The sequence below is a fragment of the Bubalus bubalis genome, chromosome 1 (genome assembly GCF_019923935.1).
Source record: "Bubalus bubalis isolate 160015118507 breed Murrah chromosome 1, NDDB_SH_1, whole genome shotgun sequence".
In the NCBI taxonomy this organism is placed as follows: domain Eukaryota; kingdom Metazoa; phylum Chordata; class Mammalia; order Artiodactyla; family Bovidae; genus Bubalus; species Bubalus bubalis.
The window spans coordinates 129,469,521-129,489,084 of record NC_059157.1 but is presented as its reverse complement, the minus strand read 5'-3'; the positions used below and the strand labels follow the sequence as shown (position 1 = coordinate 129,489,084).

The following is a 19,564-nucleotide window of genomic DNA, read 5'->3' as shown; positions in this document are numbered from 1 at the left end:
AAGTTTTCTTACAAATACAAATGGTCAGCTTTCATGGAACTTACCGCAGAACCTAGATCTTGAGTACATGGTAAACTAAACCACATATTCATACACGACACCAAAATTCTGCTAAGTTGGAGGCTGAGACGAGCTAAGTGTCATTCAGCAGAAATAAGACCAACCAAAAACAAAGACATTGGAGCAGACACACATACACCCTTCTCAAAGAGGCCTTTATGTTCCCCACGAGCAAAAGGACAATAATATCACTTTTACTGTCTATTCATACAGTAACCTGCATGGAATTCAACTCATGCTCAGACTACAATGCCAAACATCGCTTCTGAAAAACAAAAAGTCCAAGAATCAGGTACATTATTACCAAACTGTAAACACATAACTTGAACACCACGTCTTGAAGCTTGTAGGACATCTTCCAAACAAAAAAGCAGAGGGGACTAACTTGACAAACTGTTTTTTAAAAATCATAAATAGTCTTTAACTGGCATAATAAAGCAATTACTCCTCCCACCTCAAGGAAACAAAATATGTGCTCAAAAGGTAGCAAGTCTGTTTCTCCTAATTTTATGAAATGAGAACAGGTTGCACTTCCGTACTTCCCCCCTCCCCCCACGTCCCCCCAGCTCAGCGGTCTCTCATGTTCTCAGAAGAGGTAAATATAACCTCCACCAACTGGCCAGTGAAACTCCCATTTTCCAAGAGCACGGGACATAGCGAGAGGTGATGGAGAAAGAAGAGGGCTGGTACCCCGCCCCAAGCAAAACTGCCTGGAGACTTGAGGGGTGCTGGACCCGGAGCGGAGGAGGGAGAGGAGCGCCGGGAAAGTCTTTCCTTCTCCCCGGCGGGGCGGAGGGGGAAGCCCTGGCTCCGGGCGGGGGGAGCCTCCTACCCGGAACCCCTGACCCCGGTCCCCGGCCAGACACAATGGAGCCGGCGTGGGGGCCGGGCAGGGACCTGGCCGTTGCCCCATCCCCTCCCCCCGCCCCAACGCCTGCTCCCGCCGCGTCGGGCCCAGTGAGGGGCACCGGGGACCGCTCCCCGCGTCCCAAACTCCCCGGGGCTCCCGACTAGGCCCGGCTCCGCTCCGCCTCCTCGGCTCTCGCGTAGCGGCGGCGCCCGGGCGGGAAGGGGCGAAGGAGGAAGGGAGAGTCAGGGAAGAGAGCCCCGCCGGGGAGCGGGACGGAGGCCGCAGGCCGAAGCTCGGGGCGGCGGGGTCGCCGCGGGGCGGAGGGCGCTGGGGCGGGGGTGCGCGGCTGCGCCGGCCCCCAGCCGGCGGGGCGGGCGGCCGCAGTGCCTCACCATGTTGGTGTCCTCCAGGCCTCTCCCCTCCTCCTCCGGCTCCGCAGCGAATGGACGGCGGCGGCGGCGGCGGCTCCTCTCACGGGCTCGCCCGGCTCCCGCTCATGCGCAGTGCGGGGCGGCCCCGGCGCGGCCCGAGGAGGCAGCCCCGGGCCTCCGGGAGGCGGAGGGACTGGGGCGGGCGGCGGGCGCCCCGCGCGGGGCTTCCCCCTGGTGCGGGGGTCCCCCCGGGTGGGGTGGGGGGGCGCGGGCGGGGCAGGGGGCGACGCACGCACCGCGCGCTCAGACATCCTCCCGCCGCGTCCGGCGGCCCCCGGCGTGTGGGGGGCCGGGGGACACCACCTACGCTGCCTACGCGCTCCTTACGCCGTCGGACTGCCGGGCCGGGTCTCCACCGACTCGAGGAGGGGAAGAGCGGTGGCCGAAGACTTGAGCAGCTGGGGACCACTTGGAAGGGCTAGGACTGACGCGCTAGATCCGACCCAAACCACCCCTTCCCACCAAAAGGCGGGGGGTGGGGGTGAAGGGGTAGGGGTGGAGAAAATAGTAAAAACACCTCCACCCCCAAGTGTTTTCTTCTCCCAGACCAGTATCTGGACTGCTTCGGGTCCCCCACGTGGACATACCGGAGGAAACCATGGTCTCCCATATGGGAGCCGGAATGCCCTTTAGAATGGCCCAGACTCTTCCCTGACCTGTGTCCACAGGAAGACCAGTGGGATGGCCCTAGGATTCCAGGCGAGGAGGACTGAGGTTTCAGGGCCTCATTCATGCCACTCTGGTGTCGGATAGAGTGCCTTGCTCTAAATATCCGCTTAGTTCAACCTTCCTAGGATAAGTTTGGAAAATAAAGAACTATCTGTTTTTGTTTGTTTTTGTTTTTTAACAAGGGTTGATACGATCTTGGTTTTAAGTCTGATGAGTCTGAGGGTACCTGGATTTTCTGCTGGGGATCAAATGCTACAGGGAGTACAAAAGATTCTTTGGAGTGGTCCCTGACCTTAAAAAATTGACTATCCAGTTAAAGAGATGAGACGCTATCACAAAGGAAGGAAATAAGAAAACAGGTTATAAAGCAAACATCAAAAAATCACATGTAAGACTGAAGCCAAAAAATCTGTATTTCAGGACAGAACCAACCTGAGTAGAAGTGTTATCATTCTCACCTGTTATCACTGTACTCACCAACATCCTTTCCCCCTCTAATACTAGCATAGGCTGCCAGATCAACCCAATGACTTCACAGCTTTGAAATTCTTATCAAAACTTCTTTGGCTGTTTCGGGAGTGGGGGCCTCTTGACACTTCCTGGAGCAGCCATGTATCAGAAGCTCCCAGGACTAAGACCCATCCCTGGCTACCAATAAGCCCATATCAGTTGTTTTCACCAGCCTTCAGTGTGCACATATTAATGTCCCAGACTCCTTGCTAAGCCCTGGGGAAATATTCAGTAAAGACAGACCAGATCTACTTAATGCAACAAGCCTGAAGCTGGACCACAGCCATAGATGTTCTCCTTCCAGGAATTCACCTAGCATTTGACCTGAGACATCAAGTAACATCTAGGGTCTTAATGCGGAGAAGGCAATGGCAACCCACTCCAGTACTCTTGCCTGGAAAATCCCATGGACGGAGGAGCCTGGTGGGCTGCAGTCCATGGGGTCGCTAAGAGTCAGACACGACTGAGTGACTTCACTTTCACTTTTCACTTTCATGCATTGGAGAAGGAAATGGCAACCCACTCCAATGTTCTTGCCTGGAGAATCCCAGGGACGTGGGAGCCTGGCGGGCTGCCGTCTATGGGGTCACACAGAGTTGGACACGACTGAAGCAACTTAGCAGCAGCAGCAGCAGGGTCTTAATGAAGAGGATTCACTGTCTCTCTTTCCACAAACTTATACTTCACTAAGGTAACAGCTCATGGGTTTTCTTAAGCTCTTTTTCCTGACTGCCAACTCCAGCAAGGGCTTCCCTGGTGGCTCAGCAGTAAAGAATCCACCTGCCAATGCAGGAGACACAGGTTCAGTCCCTGGGTCGGGAATATCCCCTGGAGAAGGAAATGGCAACCCAGTCTGATATTCTTGCCAGAAAAATCCTATGGATGGAGGAGCCTGGAAGGCTACAGCCCATGGGGTCGCAAAAGAGTCGGATATGACTTGTCAACTAAACAAGAGCACCTCCAACAAACGGTTCTTCTCATTCTACCTGACCTCTCTACTGCATTTGAACACTTTTGCCTTAGATTTCCTCTCCATTATGTTCCATGATTCCACTTTTTACTATGTTTCCTCCTTCCTCTGTGCCACTCTCCTTTGCTGGCTCAGCTCTCTTTGGGTCTTAAATGGTAGGCTTTTCAGAACTATCCCTGAATCTCTTCCTGTGTATGAGCTGTGTCATGCTCTCACTCACAGTTCCACAATGTCAACTATTATCCATATCTTCAGGAGTCCTAAATCTTAACTTCTAGGTCCTGAGCGGCAGGCCTGCACACTAATTTTGATTGCTTCACCAGCCTGTCAATCTTGACAGATCCAAAACCTTATCCACAAATCTGCTTTTCCTCCTGTCTTTTTCTCAGATCAGCCAAGTCAGAAATTTAAGTCATTCAGGACTCCTTCTACTTCATCCCACTAATCTAATTGCTCACCAAACTTCATCAGTTTCACCTCCTAAATAATTTTGAATCTGCACTCTATCTTCTATCCTTCTATACCCAAGCCTCTATTATATCTCTTCTCATCAGTAGCCTCTTAACTCAAGTTCTGGCCTCTACTCTTTCCCTACCATTCCAGACTTCTCTTGCTATAACACAAATCTGAATTTCATCCTTAACATTCTCAGTGGGCTCCATAAATGTGAGCCCCTTTGGTGTGGCATCCAAGGCTCTCTCCCCATAATTTGTCCACTAACCTTGCAATGTTCCACCCCCTTCCACACAAATGCACTTCATATTTGTTTTAACAACCCAAGCCTGCCATCTCTCATTCTGCTATCCCTGGGTAGCAGGCTAACACTGACTGAGGGCTTTCCATACTCAAGGCACTGTGTTAAACCCATACACAGCCTAAGTCACATAGTCCTCACTTCAACCCTATGCATGCATGCATGCTAAGTCACTTCAATCATGTCCGACTCTGTGCAACCCCATGGACAGTAGCCCACCAGGCTCCTCTGTCCACAGGATTCTCTAGGCAAAAATACTGGAGTGGGTTGCCATTTCCTTCAACCCCATAAACTGTGCCCAAAGATTATACCCACTCACAGAGAGGTTGAGTAACATGCCAAATGTTCTTCAGCCAATAAGTAGTAAAGCTGAGATTTAAACCCAGACAGGTGGCACTGGTATTAAAGAACCCGCCTACTAATACGGGAGACATAAGAGATGTGGGTTCAATTCCTGGATTGGGAAGATCTCCTGGAGGAGGGCATGGCAACCCAATCCAATATTCTTGTCTGGAGAATCTCATGGACAGAGGAGCCTGGCAGCTACAGTTTATAGGGTTGCATATAGTCAGACAAAACTGAAGTGACTTAGCATGTGTGCAGTCTGGCAACAGACTCTATTCTCTTAACTATTTCACTGTTATTTCCTACCTAAAACCTCCATGCTCAACTCAGAGACCATCTTCTCTGTGATAAGCTCCTGACCTCATTCCTTACATTCCACCAGGTAGGTATGTTTCTCCTTCTGTACTTCTGTGACAGTTTATATACACTTCTATTATGCTTATGACATCATATATGACAATGTTTGCCTCCGTGACCTCCCCTGCCAGAATGTGCACTGCTCTAGGCCAGAGACCCAGCAGCATAGATCTCTGAGTTTTCAGTGTCAAAATGAGTGCCTTGAATATAGAATATATATATATATACACATCACACATATATACATACTCCATGGTAACACTTGGATAAATTAAAAGAAGGATCATACCTGACTGATGTTTTGTCTGCCTTAAGACTGTGCCTATATTGTTTGTTATTGTAATGGGATGTCTTTACTCCTTGGCAGATGTATGTTATACCATATGGTCAGATGGTAAATGTAGTAGCAACTGTACCCATTACTGCACTTCCAAGCTACAGAACTGAATGTGAAATGGAGAATTATTACTCAGTCATTGTGGATGAGTGAGAGAAACATACTTGTTAAAATTGTCCTGATTATTTTTAAATGGAAAATTCCTAAAGATAAAGCATAAATTACATGATTTAATTAACTAAAGAATGTTAATTAACATGTTCATATCACTCTTTTGTCATGAGGTTTCAAGTATTTAAGCTAAGAAGTTGATGTTTTTTAAGTACAGAATTTGTAAAGATTATTTTCTGCAGTGACAATCTCAATATAGCAGGAAATAAGATGGAAACATCTAGCCAGAATTCACTATCATCCTCCCTCTCCCCCACTAGAAATCTGTATTTACACACAGATATAGAAAAAGATGTTGATATACAGATACACATATATTTATGTCACACACCTATGTGTATGTATAGTGAATGCATACACACATAGTCACTGTATACCTATAGCTATATAGACAAAGTAATATTCAGTATTTGTATATAATACAATTTTCAAGGTAAAACATGCAACTATTTGAAAATAATTGTTGCCTTTAAGTTTAAAATTCATGTTAAGACATATATATATATATTTGCTGGTAAAATTGTTGCAAGTCTGTTTAAAGAAACATGTAAAACCAAGGATTTCATACTTTCAAAATCTATCTTTCAGCAAAAAGAAAGAGCATAAGTAATCTGAAAAGACAGATTGCTAACATTTCTGGTAGTTCATCTAGCTAAAATTAAGCTTGCAGGGTAACTATGTAGACACAGTTACAGTTCAAAGGCACTAGTCTGGGCCACACAGCCAGCACCCTCCCACACTTAAGTGGACTCAGTTTTGCCCAACATTTACATAAATGTGCTTATTGAATTCAAGCTTGCCTATTTATAAATATGTTAAGAGTAAATGAGACTGACCAAGGCAATCTATTTTAGTTTAAGCAAAACATAACATTTAGATTTTATCAGTCCAGAATTATAATTTTTTAAAGGGTAAAGCAGACAGGACTAGGCCTCGGGGCAGTCTAGCTGTCTAGTGTGAGAACCATGGTCCCAAATTCACACCAAACTCACCAGAGTAGGGGAAGAGCTGAAAGGTTTGGGGTTCTCTTGTCACTGACAAATGTTACCAGGGATGTCAAAGAAATGACTGCCTGAGCCTCTCCCCCACATTCTGAACCATTTGAAGAGGAATCCTTAATTAGGACAAGGGAATAAACCTCAAGGAGTGTCCCTAGGAAACTGGGTACCATTGTCCTCCTCACAGAAGAGAACTAACAAAAGCAGTATTCCAGTGGGTCACCCTCTAAATAGGAAAATGGGAATATTCACCAGAGCCAGTCTGTCACCTCAAGGAACATGTGGATGTGTTGATTTTAGCTGCTCCACACTCATGGTAGAGGAATGGACTTGCAGTAACAGCTGAGACTGCAGGAGGGCCAGCAATGGGAAAAAGCGTCTGAGACCATCACTGATGAGGTCACAATGCCCTACTGTGCCAAGATGTCCTCCTGGACCTCCCTGCCTGGCTCAGCTTGGTCCCTCCTTCATGAGACTGTGGCTCAGACCAAGTGTCTGTCTGGAACAACTCTGGTCAGTTGCAAAGAGTAAATTCGTTGAGATCTTAATGACTGAAACACTTCTGCAGGTAGTAGGCTAGATGATCCCCTAGAATCCCAGGCATTTATTCCTGGGTACTTTTGGTATCCTCACCAAGGCATTCTCTGCTGATAATGACAGAGGAAAAGCTGGTATTGAATCAAAACCTTGCTTTTCTGTCTTTATTCAGTGAATAGCACATGTCATGCAAATTTCTTTGGGACTTGTTATTCTCAAAATGAAAAGACGGGGTTGAATTATGAGATTCTATCAACCCCTAAGTTTGTTTGGTTCCTTTCTGGTGGTCTATTGTGAACTGTCCTGAAAGGTCAGGAAAGTAGAGCTTGTCTCATTCATTCATTCATGCATGCATTGTGACATGTATGAAGCACTTATGCGAGCACTGCAGTGTCTGACAAATATAATGCAAGCCACAAATGTGAGATACATATGACATTTAAGTTTTTCTAGTATTGAAAAACTTTTAAAGTGAAAAGAAACAGATTTTTAGCTGTTTCATTTTTCAATATTTAACCTAAGATATCTAAGGTATCAGCATTTCAACATGTACTCCAAATATTGAAATATTTTACTTTTTTCCATGGTAAGTCTTTAACATCTGATGTGTATGTTACACTTAAAGTCATCTTAGTTTGGACCAGTCACATTTGAAGTGCTCTGGTCCAAAGCTGAATGGCTTTAGACATATGCTGAATGGCTACTGTATCAGTCAGCACTGGCCTAGACAGTGGCTGGCCTGGAGAAGATGCCCAACAAATAGGAGTAATCAGTGACCTTACTTCCAGGAAATAAGATGAAAACCAAAGTAAACCTGAAATATCAATATATAATCAATAATAGTACAAAAATGGGTTCCCTGATGGCTCAGCATTAAAGAATATGCCTACAATGCAGGAGATGAGACTCAGATTCAATCCCTGGGTAGGAAGATCCCTTGGAGGAATGCATGGTAACCCACACCAGTATTCTTGCCTGAAAGATCCCATGGAGAGAGGAGCCTGCAAGGCTACAGTCCATAGGGTCACAAGGAGTCAGACACAATTGAGTGACTGAGCACACATGAGCACAAAAATATGTAATATTTGGGAAGCTAACATAATTCAATAGGAGGGGAGAAAAAAATTGGCAAGAGACAACAAGAGAAGCCACAGCAATGGAAAAGCCCATGTACCCCAACTAGTGTGTAGTCCCTGCTTTCTGCAACTAGAGAAAGCCCATGTGCAGCAGCAAAGACCCAGTGCAGCCATAAATTAATAAATATTTTAGAAAAACATTGGCAAGGTGGGTGATAAGAATTCTTCCTTTTTTTTTTTTTTTTTTTTATTTCATGCCATAGGCATGTGGGATCTTAGTTCCCCATGGGATCAAACCCACACTCCCTGAATCGGAAGCTCAGAATCTTAACCACTGATTGGCCAAGAAGTTCCAAGACTTATTCTTTAAATATGCACCTATATCTGGGATAAATGTTTTTCAGTGTACATAGCAAAATAGGAAAATCACCTCTACACGTTTATAAATGTCTACCAAGCAACAATAATATGCCTGATCCTTAAACATGTCATCCTATTAAATGTAATTTCTGTATTTTTCAATCAAAAGAAGACATATTAAATACTGAAATGCCTTTCACAAGCACTTTAGAATTTTGAGGTGTTTTTCTCAGGGCTACACAGTAAGTAAATGCCATTTTCTCTGCTCCCTTCAAGATATGTCACTCTTTTCAAAGAAATTATTTGGGATGGGTGATGAAAGAAGAGTTTGGTGAAAGAGAAAGTTTCTGTGCAAATGTTGTAAAACTTTTAAAAAGTTAATATCAAGGTCAGGTTAGCCCTATAGCACTGTGAAAAAGAAAAAAAAACTGTTAATATTATGAGATTATCATTTTGAAAATAAATATACAGAAAGAGGACGTCAGTGAAGGAATCTAAAGATGAAACCCAAATAGGTTAATCTGTTGGGGGAGACCTGGAAACACCCTTTAGGACATTTGGGACAGGAGATGACAGGGCAAAGTTCTTTAGAGATGAAATGTGACCTGGCCACCCTTAATTGACCACAGCAAAAGACAGGAAAATGTGGCTGCAGATCAACTGAGTAATGAATTTTAGAGAATTTGAAGAGGTCCCCTGATTTGGTTGATAGTCTGACGGGGAAGAAGGGTGCGAGGGTGAGGGTCGAGTGGAGGGGAAGCAAGCACGGAGGTCCAGGGTCCGGCCTGACTGGTGAGCTCTCAGAAGGCGTTGGCTGGGGACAGCACACTTGGCAGATCAGGTCTGGCTGGAAAGAATCGCCAGGGAGGGGTTAGGAGACAGGAAGGGAGTATTTTCATTCCTGATCGATAGGATACAGCCGTACAGAGTAACAGCAAGCTGTGAAATGTGAAAGAGAACACCTAGCTTGGGCTGGGTGCATGTGACAGGGCCACATACCTTGGGTGAAGTGGATGGCCCAGAGCCCAGATTCTCAGTCCTCTACCCTCTGAGTCAGGTGTTTCATTTGTTTGGTTGATCTTGTGGCTGAGAAGTGCCGAAGATTTGATTCCAGTCTTTGAGATGGATGATTTCTCAAAAGAAATCATGACTAATAGTTATGAAGTGACCTGCAATTGGAATATTTTCTTTATATGAAGTTCTGATCCGTTTTTTTTTTCTCTTTATATTTGTATTTCTCTTTTTTTTAGTATTTATTTTTATGTATTTACTTGGCTGCACTGGATCTTAGTTGGGGCACATGTGATCTTTGATCTTCATTGCAGTGTGCAGGATCTTTAAGTTGTGGCATGCAGACTCTCAGCTGTGCATGTGGGATCTAGTTCCCTGACCAGGGATCAAATTCTGGGTCCCCTGCTCAGGGAGCATGGAGTCTTAGCCACTGGACCATTAAGAGAGTCCCTGTAGTTCTCTTTATTTAACATACAAACTGAGGAGTGGCATCAGCTTTGAAATATTTGAAATAGACCTATAGGATGACATGAAAAAGTCACAGACTAAGACAATGGTGTTCTAGTCTGTCTGCATATGACTGAGTAAATCATACCTGTCTCCTTTGGCCCTCAGTTCCTCTGACTGGCAAGTTTGGATTAGATCAATTCTTGCTTTCCTCTCAACTTCAAATCTGAGTTTTGTTCAAAATTTCAGGATATGTAATTGTTCTCAGCATTCATTGAACACCTACATGTCAGCCACAGTATGAAGTACTATAAAGAAAGAACTAAACAGTTCCAGCATCATTGCCCATCCACCCCAGGAACCTAGGATCAGGCAATGTGGAAACTATGAGACTTGAAGAAAGAGTCTTTGGGCAGGTTTACAAGCACTGCATCCAGGTAACCCAACAGGATTATGGGTAAAGGGAGGCTGTGTGAAGCAGAGAGTGTGGGCTTTGAGTTACCTGGATTTGTGCTTGAACCAGACTCTATCACTTATTATGAAGGCAATGTCAGCATTTTCCTTAATACAAGATCCAATTCCCTCATCTCTAAAATATCTACCTCAGAGTATTGTGTGAAAAATCAGTGAGAAAAAGACCACAAATAACAAATGCTGGTGAGGATGTGGAGAAAGGGACACTCCTACACTGTTGATGGGACTATAAATCGGGGCAACCACTAAGGAAAACAGTATGGAGGTTCCTCAAAACCTAAAAACAGAACTGCCACATGATCCAGCAATTACACTGCTGGGTACGTACCCAAAGAGGACAAAAATACTAATTCCCAAAGATACATGCACCCCAGTTTTCACAGCAGCATTATCTGCAGTAGCCAATATATGGAAGCAACCTAAGTGTGCATCAAGAGATGAATGGATAAAGAAGATGTGAGAGTACACACGTATACACACACTGGAATACTACTCAGCCATAAAAAAGAGAAGTTTTGCCATTTGCAACAACATGGAGGGACATCTGGAAGGTATTATGCTTAGTGAAGTAAGCCAGACAGAGAAAGACAAATACTATATCACTTACATGTGGAATCTAGAAAATAAAACAGATGAATGTGAATCTAACAAAAAAAGAAACAGACTTACAGATATTGAGAACAAACTAATGGTTACCAGTGGGGAAAGGGAAGTGGGGAGGGGCAAGATAGGAGTAGGGGATTAAGAAGTACAAACTACTATGTAAAATATAAATAAGATACAAGGATATATTATTTATACATATATATTTATACATATTAAATATGTTAATTATATTTATATGCATACATATAATATTGTATATATTATGTGAAGAGTTGACTCATTGGAAAAGACTCTGATGCTGGGAGGGATTGGGGGCAGGAGGAGAAGGGGATGACAGAGGATGAGATGGCTGGATGGCATCACTGACTCGATGGACGTGAGTCTGGGTGAACTCCGGGAGTTGGTGATGGACAGGGAGGCCTGGCGTGCTGCGATTCATGGGGTCGCAAAGAGTTGGACACAACTGAGCGACTGATCTGTTCTGATCTGATATATATATTAGCAAAGGAATATAGTTAATATTTTATAATACATTTAAATGGAGTATAATCTATAAAAAACTTTGAATCACCATGTTGTTCACCTGAAACTGATATAATATTATAAATCAACTATACCTGGCAGGAATATGAAGGGCTTCCATATAAGCCACTTGTTTCACCACCCACCTGCCTGGTGGGCACATGTCTACTTGTCAGCCTCCGGATGCCTCTGATCTCTGGCAACAGCCAGGGATTGGTCTTACAGCAAGAAAACACAGAAAAGAAAGAAGAGGAGCAAGTATACAAATAAAAGGGCTTCCCAGGCGGTGCCAGTGGTAAAGAACCCACTTGCTAGTGCACGAGACATAAGAGATGTAGGTTCGAACCCTGGTCTGGGAACATCCCCTGGAGAAGGACATGGCAGCCCACTCCAGTATTCTTACCTGGAGACTCTCATGGACAGAGGAGCCTGGTGAGCTACCGTCTATAGGTTTGCAGAGTTGGACACAGCTGAAGCAATTCAGCACGTACACATGCAAGTGGAAAATTATTTACTAATTCCCACAATGTTATGTGTAATAATGCTTAGCAATGAGGAGAAAAATCATCTGAAAGAATCATACATTATTTGGTTTTTGCTACCAATTTACTTTTATAGGAGTCTTGAATGATATAGTTCTATGAATTAGAGCTATTACCCCAACTACTGTTTGGAAAGATAGCAATACAGATCATAACACAGACCATTTTCAACATGTAAAAAAGTCTAACAAAATTTAACAGAAATGGTTTAGCTAAAGAAAAGCTTTCTACTGCTAAAATGATTGAAATTCTTTCATTTTAGCTGGAACTGTTTTAGTTTAAAGAAGTAATACAAGTTACTTCAAGTTCATTATGAACTGCCTATGTTCTTTCATTGCTTAAAAAAAAAAGTGGAGAAATTACTTTATGACTTCTTTAAAAATGCATGTTGATAGGGAAAAAAATGGTTTAATACCAAAAGTCCTTGTTGATAGAAATAATTCAGTTCAGTTAAGTTCAGTCGCTCAGTCATGTCCGAGTCTTTGCGACCCCATGAACCGCAGCACGCTAGGCCTCCCTGTTCATCACCAACTCCCAGAATTCACTCAGACTCACGTCCATCGAGTCAGCGATGCCATCCAGCCATCTCATCCTCTGTCATCCCCTTCTCCTCCTGCCCCCAATCCCTCCCAGCATCAGAGTCTTTTCCAATGAGTCAACTCTTCGCATGAGGTGGCCAAAGTACTGGAGTTTCAGCTTCAGCATCATTCCCTCCAAAGAAATCCCAGGGGTGATCTCCTTCAGAATGGACTGGTTGGATCTCCTTGCAGTCCAAGGGACTCTCAAGAGTCTTCTCCAACACCACAGTTCAAAAGCATCAATTCTTTGGTGCTCAGCCTTCTTCACAGTCCAACTCTCACATCCATACATGACCACAGGAAAAACCATAGCCTTGACTAGATGGACCTTTGTTGGCAAAGTAATGTCTCTGCTTTTGAATATGCTATCTAGGTTGGTCATAACTTTCCTTCCAAGGAGTAAGCGTCTTTTAATTTCATGGCTGCAAGTCACTATCTGCAGTGATTTTGGAGCCCAAAATATAAAGTCTGACACTGTTTCCACTGTTTCCCCATCTATTTGGCATGATAAGGAGACTGTAAAAGGGTAGGGTCCCTGGTCAGGGAACTAAGATCTCATATGCTGCCTGGTACAACTGAAAAAAAGAGTTCATTGTATATTTGTGGGGAGTTCTCTGGTGGCCTATTGGTTAGAATTCTGGGCTTTCACTGCCTTGACCTGGGTTTGGGGAAGCTAAGATCCTGCAAGCTGCACTTTGTGGCCAAAAAGTTGAAAAAAAAAAAAATTAAAAAATGAAAGAGTAAAGAACTTGGGAACCATTAAACTAGATAGCAATAGATATTAGAATAGATATTAGAAACTGACCTTTCAAAATGTTAAAAATATACTTCCTTCTCATTGATGGGATCTTCATGTATAATATGAATCTAAAATCAAATAATAGTGGCATCTGATTTTCTATTTAGTAACACTGACTTAAATGATCACATTCATATAATTCAGTGAATTAAGGGGAACAATTTCAACAAAGGAAATACAAGAAAAGAAACAGTTTCTAAGAGTGTACCAAGTTTATACTCAAATTTAAATTTCAGTTCAAAACAATTCAAAAGAAAAGCAAATCACTTTCACCTTGCTTGTAAAACTGCAGAAAATTAAGATTTTTATTTTGTAATTTTCCATTTGTTTTACAGGAAACTTTTTGATTTAGATTTTTGTTGTTGTTTAGTTTAGTTTTTGTTGTTTGTTTAGTTGTATACTCTATGGATTAAATCAATCCCAATGTCAAGGAAGACAAGAATTGAGATGGTGGCAGATATTACTGCTTCTAACAGACACTGTATATAAAAGAGCCAACCAGTTTCCACATGGTGGTTTCAATTAGAGCTCAGAATGAACAAACTCACCCAAGAGAACTTAGGATTCCACTGGCCTTGAGGAAACTCATAAGATGAATCATTTCTGGTTTATTCCAAAATAAATATAGATTTTAAACTTCAGGCAGGAGTCAGGTTTCTCACTAACCAAAATACTTTGTCAACATCTCCCTCCCAGGTAGCTGCCTCTAAGTAACGCAGGGCAGATACTGAGACCTGATCACAGGGGTCTGGTCGAGGCCCGGGGGAAAATGCAGATGGGCTGGCCTGGGGTATGAAGGTGGAGAGGGTGTCAAATGGTATGTTGGGTTATTGAGGTTCCAGTCACATATATATCAAAACATATATTAAAAATAGTGTTTTGATATCCCATTCAAAGGAAGACTAAATAAGGTATAATTTTTTACTGTACAAGTTTTCAAATATATACGAAGTACACCAAATGGTATCATTAATTCTCATGCACACATCACCCAAATTCTACAATTATCATCTCAAGTCCAGCCTTGCATCATCCAACCCTACTTATACCATGGCCTGCATCATTTTGATGCAAATCTCAGATATTAGTATTTCATTTGTATTTTAGTATCTCTAAAAGAAGCGGTCTTTAGGGGGGAAAAAACACAATACCAGTAACTCATCTAAAAAAGCAATAATAATTCCTTAATATCATCAAGTAAATGTGTTGTCTTTACATTTCCCTGGAGTGTCTACACAATTTTTTAAGAACATAAACTTTACTTAGAAAGTTAATTAACTCAGGTTTATTATGTTCTTGATTTCCTAATAATTTACAGACTCTTTGAGCAGAGGGACTGTGTTTTGTTTATGCCTGCTTCTGAGTGCTTTGCCAATACTTACGCCCAGATTTCACAGTAAAGATAATTAATTAAACGTGTAATGAGAGCTTTTTATGACTTTCCATGTAACTATATTCAAATCAGAAAAAAGTCATCACAACACCTGTCCAGATTTTTGATACAGGAAATTGAGACAATATAGATCCTCAATCTCTTGAATTAAATTGAAATGAAAATGTTATATATGACATGAGCAAATGCAAATCTGAAACACCTGGCTACTAAAATTCTCTCTTGATAGTTATCACAGTTTCTGACAACCTGAGAAATTAATTCTCTAGAGAGAATCTGTCAGTTTTGGCATGCTATCCATGGTCACCAAATAAAAGTAAGAGAACATCCTTGATAGGAGAAAGATCCTATGAATTTTAATACAAAAATGGAAGGTCTGTCTTGGATTGACTCAAGATAAAGAGTTTTGAAAATCTATGCACAAGGGATTTTCCCTTTTGTACCATCTCCCCACCTGTTTCCTTTTCACTTCCACACTAGTTCTAGTTCTTTTTTAGTGTGGACAAATAAAATATATGAATTTATAGGAAATAATAAGTGAGAGATGTGTATCCTTAAGCATGTGATCCTAATAGGAAAAAAGAAAGTTTTGTACATCAAAGTAAGTTCTACTTCATTTTATAATAGAAAAAATTTTAAATAAGCTGAATGTCTAAGATGAGGAAAATGGTTATATAAATTATATCCTATTTGATTACCAGGATAACTAAGGAATAATTAACAAGTTTTTATGATAACATGGAAGATGCTTATGATGTGTAAGTAAATACAATCAGTGTTGAAATTTTATGAACATAATGATTTTGATTATGTAAACAGTGTACCTGTAAATAGAAGGCTGAAAGGAAATACAGAAAATAATAATAGTGACTATGCTAGTGTGGGGGAATTATGCATGATTTTAAAAATATATTCCTGGCCTTTAGAATATGCTAAATAAATAATTTTTTTCTTTTATTTATTTTAAAACTAAAAAGAGTATTAAATTTAAATACATTTTCTTCTTATTTCTTTATTTGGCTGCACCAGGTTTTAGATCCAGCATCCAGGGTTTTTAATTGCAGCATGCAAATTCTTAATTGCAGCATGTGATATCTAGTTCCCTGACGAGGATCAAACCCTCTGTATTGGGAGAACAGAGTCTTAGCCACTGAACCACCAGGGAAGTCCCTGTTTTCTTCTTTTTAAAGTATATATCCAGCTTGCTGCTGCTAAGTCGCTTCAGTCGTGTCCAACTCTGTGCGACCCCGATGGCAGCCCACCAGGCTCCCCCATCCCTAGGATTCTCCAGGCAAGAACACTGGAGTGGGTTGCCATTGCCTGAAGTCGCTCAGTCATGTCCTACTCTTAGCAACCCCATAGACGGCAGCCTACCAGGCTCCTCTGCCCATGGGATTTTCCAGGCAAGAGTACTTATAAATACATAAAACAATATTTATATTTTAATATTTTTATTTATATATAAAATATAGTAAAAGAATCAGGTTAACTTTTAAACATGGTGAAATAAAATATAACTTCTTTTTTAAGTTTTGCTTCTTTTACTTAAGTATTAAATACTATAAAGTATTTAATAACATAATACCTAGCAGGGATCCTTACACATTAGGTGTTTGACATATATATTGGCTGAATAGATTCGAAAATGAATTCATTTGTGCATTCATTCAACAAATATTTGTTGATGACCTGCTTCACCCAAGGAATATTTTTGCTGACTTAGAAAAGGTTCAAATGATTTTTTAAATTATGAAATATGCATAAGAATACAAAAACATAAGTGCACTGCTTAACAAACTGTTGTGAAATGAACCCCCAACCCAGGTTAAGAACCAACATTACCAGCACCCGAGAACACCCACATCTGCATCCCTGACCCCAACCCTTGCCTGCACCCAGTGGTCACCAGGACAGAGGCAGATGTGTAAGGACACTTGGGAAACTGCAGGTCCTCTGCTTCCAATGCCCTGGGCATTTGGTTTTTTTGTAAAGTTTTCAAAAGTAAACATTTTCCCACCTTTGGTTAAGACCTCTGTGTACTTTCATAGCTAATTTTGTATTCCTCGTGTCACCTTTTTTTCCTTAGAGTCCCCACAAATTGTATAAGCTTCAGTTCAGTTCAGTCACTCAGTTGTATCTGAGTCTTTGCGACCCCATGAATCACAGCACGCCAGGCCTCCCTGTCCATCACCATCTCCCGGAGTTCACTCAAACTCACGTCCATCGAGTCGGTGATGCCATCCAGCCATCTCATCCTCTGTCGTCCCCTTTTCCTCCTGCCCCCAATTCCTCCCAGCATCAGAGTCTTTTCCAATGAGTCAACTCTTCACATGAGGAGGCCAAAATACAGGAGTTTCAGCTTTGGCATCATTCCTTCCAAAGAATACCCAGGGCTGATCTCCTTTGGTTGGATCTCCTTGCTGTCCAAGGGTCTTCTCCAACACCACAGTTCAAAAGCATCAATTCTTTGGCACTCAGCTTTCTTCACAGTCCAATTCTCGCATCTATACATGACCACTGGAAAAACCAAAGCCTTGACCAAATGGACCTTTGTTGGCAAAGTAATATAAGCTTCAGGACCCACAAAATCTGAATCTGCCCTTAGACCATTATCCTGACTATTAGGTATTGTTAGCTTCCAGACAGGTTACACAGTGTAAAACTGTGCCATTTCCACATTTAGAATGTGCCGAATAGTTCTGTGAGCACTACCCCTTGGCTACTCCGAGAGTTACTTAGAGAAGAGAATTGACTGGCCTTTCACAGGGGCATGGTACGCGGTGTGGGTTGGCGTTTCACAGCTGTGGCCCCCTCAGAGCTGGGAATAGATCTCACTTGGCTCTCTCTTCTTTCTGAGACATACTCAATACATCTCAGTGATGCACAGGGAGGACAAGGCCAGCCTATTACCTCCCGAACTAGTCTCTCTGAGGTAGAGCTGCTAACAGACACCTCTCTTGTTAGACACACAGAATATTTATCATAAACGTGAATAGTTTGTTAACTTTTTGAAAAAATAAAGAGATATCATGTAAAAAGTCGGCTGTCTGACTTCTGGTAAGCAGTTCAAAGATGTGCCCACTTCTGGGCCCACATTCCCACCTGACCTGGCACCAACTGGGTAGAGCTGCAGAACAACTACTTCCTGAGGCCAGACCTCCTCCCTGAACTCCAGTTACTTCACTTACAGGTGTTGTCTGAGTATTTGGTCCCTTTATGCATTTGTATTGACAATCTAAGGTGGCTCAGTTGTAACAGAATCCACCTGCTAATGCAGAAGATGCTGGTTCGATTCCTGGATCAGGAGGATCCACTGGAGAATGAAATGGCAACCACTCCAGTGTTCTTGCCTGGAGAATCCCATGGACAGAGGAGCCTGGTGGGCTACAGTCCTTGGGGTCACAATGAGTCAGACACAACTGAGTAAGCATGCATGCACAACCCATTACCTTGTATTAATACAAAATGCTTTCTTCAGTGATCCTTAAAAAATTAAATGTAAAAATAAGAAGGAACAAACTCCCCTCAAATACTCCATGATGACTTTCTTGCCAAAATTTCCTGAACCCTTTACAACGGTGCTAGCAAGTCACCACCTCAAATGGAGGTCAAGTATCTAAATGTACACAGATGAAGAAAGTGAGAAGCACACAAAGGTTCATCTCAAATGAAACAGTTTCCTGATCAGAAGCAGTAAAAAGCAGCTAAACATATCTTTAGATCTGTGCTTACTGAATTTTAAGGTGTATCAAACTCTTACCTGGAGACCTTGTTAAAACACATTGCTGGGTCCCCTTCTCAGAGTTTCTGATTCTGTAGGTGTAGGATGGGGCTGAGACTTTGTATTTCTAAGAGGTCCTCAGCTTTTGTCCACTCTGCTGGCCTGACATGCTTTCTGAGAACCACTGAGGCATGCTACTCAAAATGCGATCCCCTGGCTAGGCGCCTGGGAGTCTGTTAGGAACGGAGAATCTCGGGCCCTGTCTAGCCCAGTGGGATCAGGATCTGCAGTGGCTTGTAGGAACATTACACAGATGCACTGGACTAACTTGTCACTCCCAAACCTTCCTGGGGCCTTTGTTAACTATGCAGAATGCCAGTCCTTCCCCTTAGAAATTTATTCAGAAATGTATTCTTGTCAAGTGCTCCAAGTGATTCTTATCAGGAAAGTTTAGGGAAAATAGGATAATGGTGGTATTAACAAATCCAAAGAAAGAATATATTAAAAAAAAATAGAAATGAGCAAATAAAAAAATTTTAAGTGGGAAATCCCAGGGGAGAAGATTGGTAGCTTGTCTTCAACTTTTTGGGGCTTTGGAGCCAACAGTATGCATTGCTTTTGTGGAGAGAGATGCATCAAATTGTCAGGTCCTTTACCATGCAACAAACTCCTTTCTCCTGGGTTCTTGCTCAACAAAAAGCCTCAACATTATAATTTGGCTTCCAGGAGTTTTTCGCACCAGGAGAAACACACCACTAAAATCAATACATGTATTCTGATTTGTGACAGATACATTTCTCACTGTGAATCAAAAAATAATTAAGGTATTGATATATTTTTCTGCGGGTTCTCTTAGTGTCTCTAAGAGATCAAACCACTTTTGTTTTAATAACGAAATCAAATTTCTGGGCACATGTGTATGTTATTCTGTTGGAGGAAGGGACAAATATTTTTGCCCATAGGTAGGTGTTTGTGCTCAGTCATATCTGATTCTTTGCAACCCCATGGACTGTGGCCCACCAGGCTCCTCTGTCCATGGGATTTTT

At 42.3% G+C, this 19,564-nt stretch overlaps 1 protein-coding gene across 2 annotated transcripts in view; it reads right to left on the bottom strand.

Annotated features, from left to right (window-relative positions):
- Nucleotides 1-19,564, bottom strand: part of DCUN1D1 (defective in cullin neddylation 1 domain containing 1) — a 55,843-nt gene that overhangs the window by 28,697 nt on the left and 7,582 nt on the right. The window contains exon 1 of one of the 2 annotated variants that reach the window (XM_025287729.3): nucleotides 1,303-1,460. The exons of the other annotated variant lie outside the window; for it this stretch is intronic. Coding sequence (XP_025143514.1) covers nucleotides 1,303-1,305 — 3 coding nt within the window. The 5' untranslated portion in view covers nucleotides 1,306-1,460. Of the gene's footprint in view, nucleotides 1-1,302; nucleotides 1,461-19,564 lie in introns of those variants that run through there. 2 annotated transcript variants of the gene reach the window in all.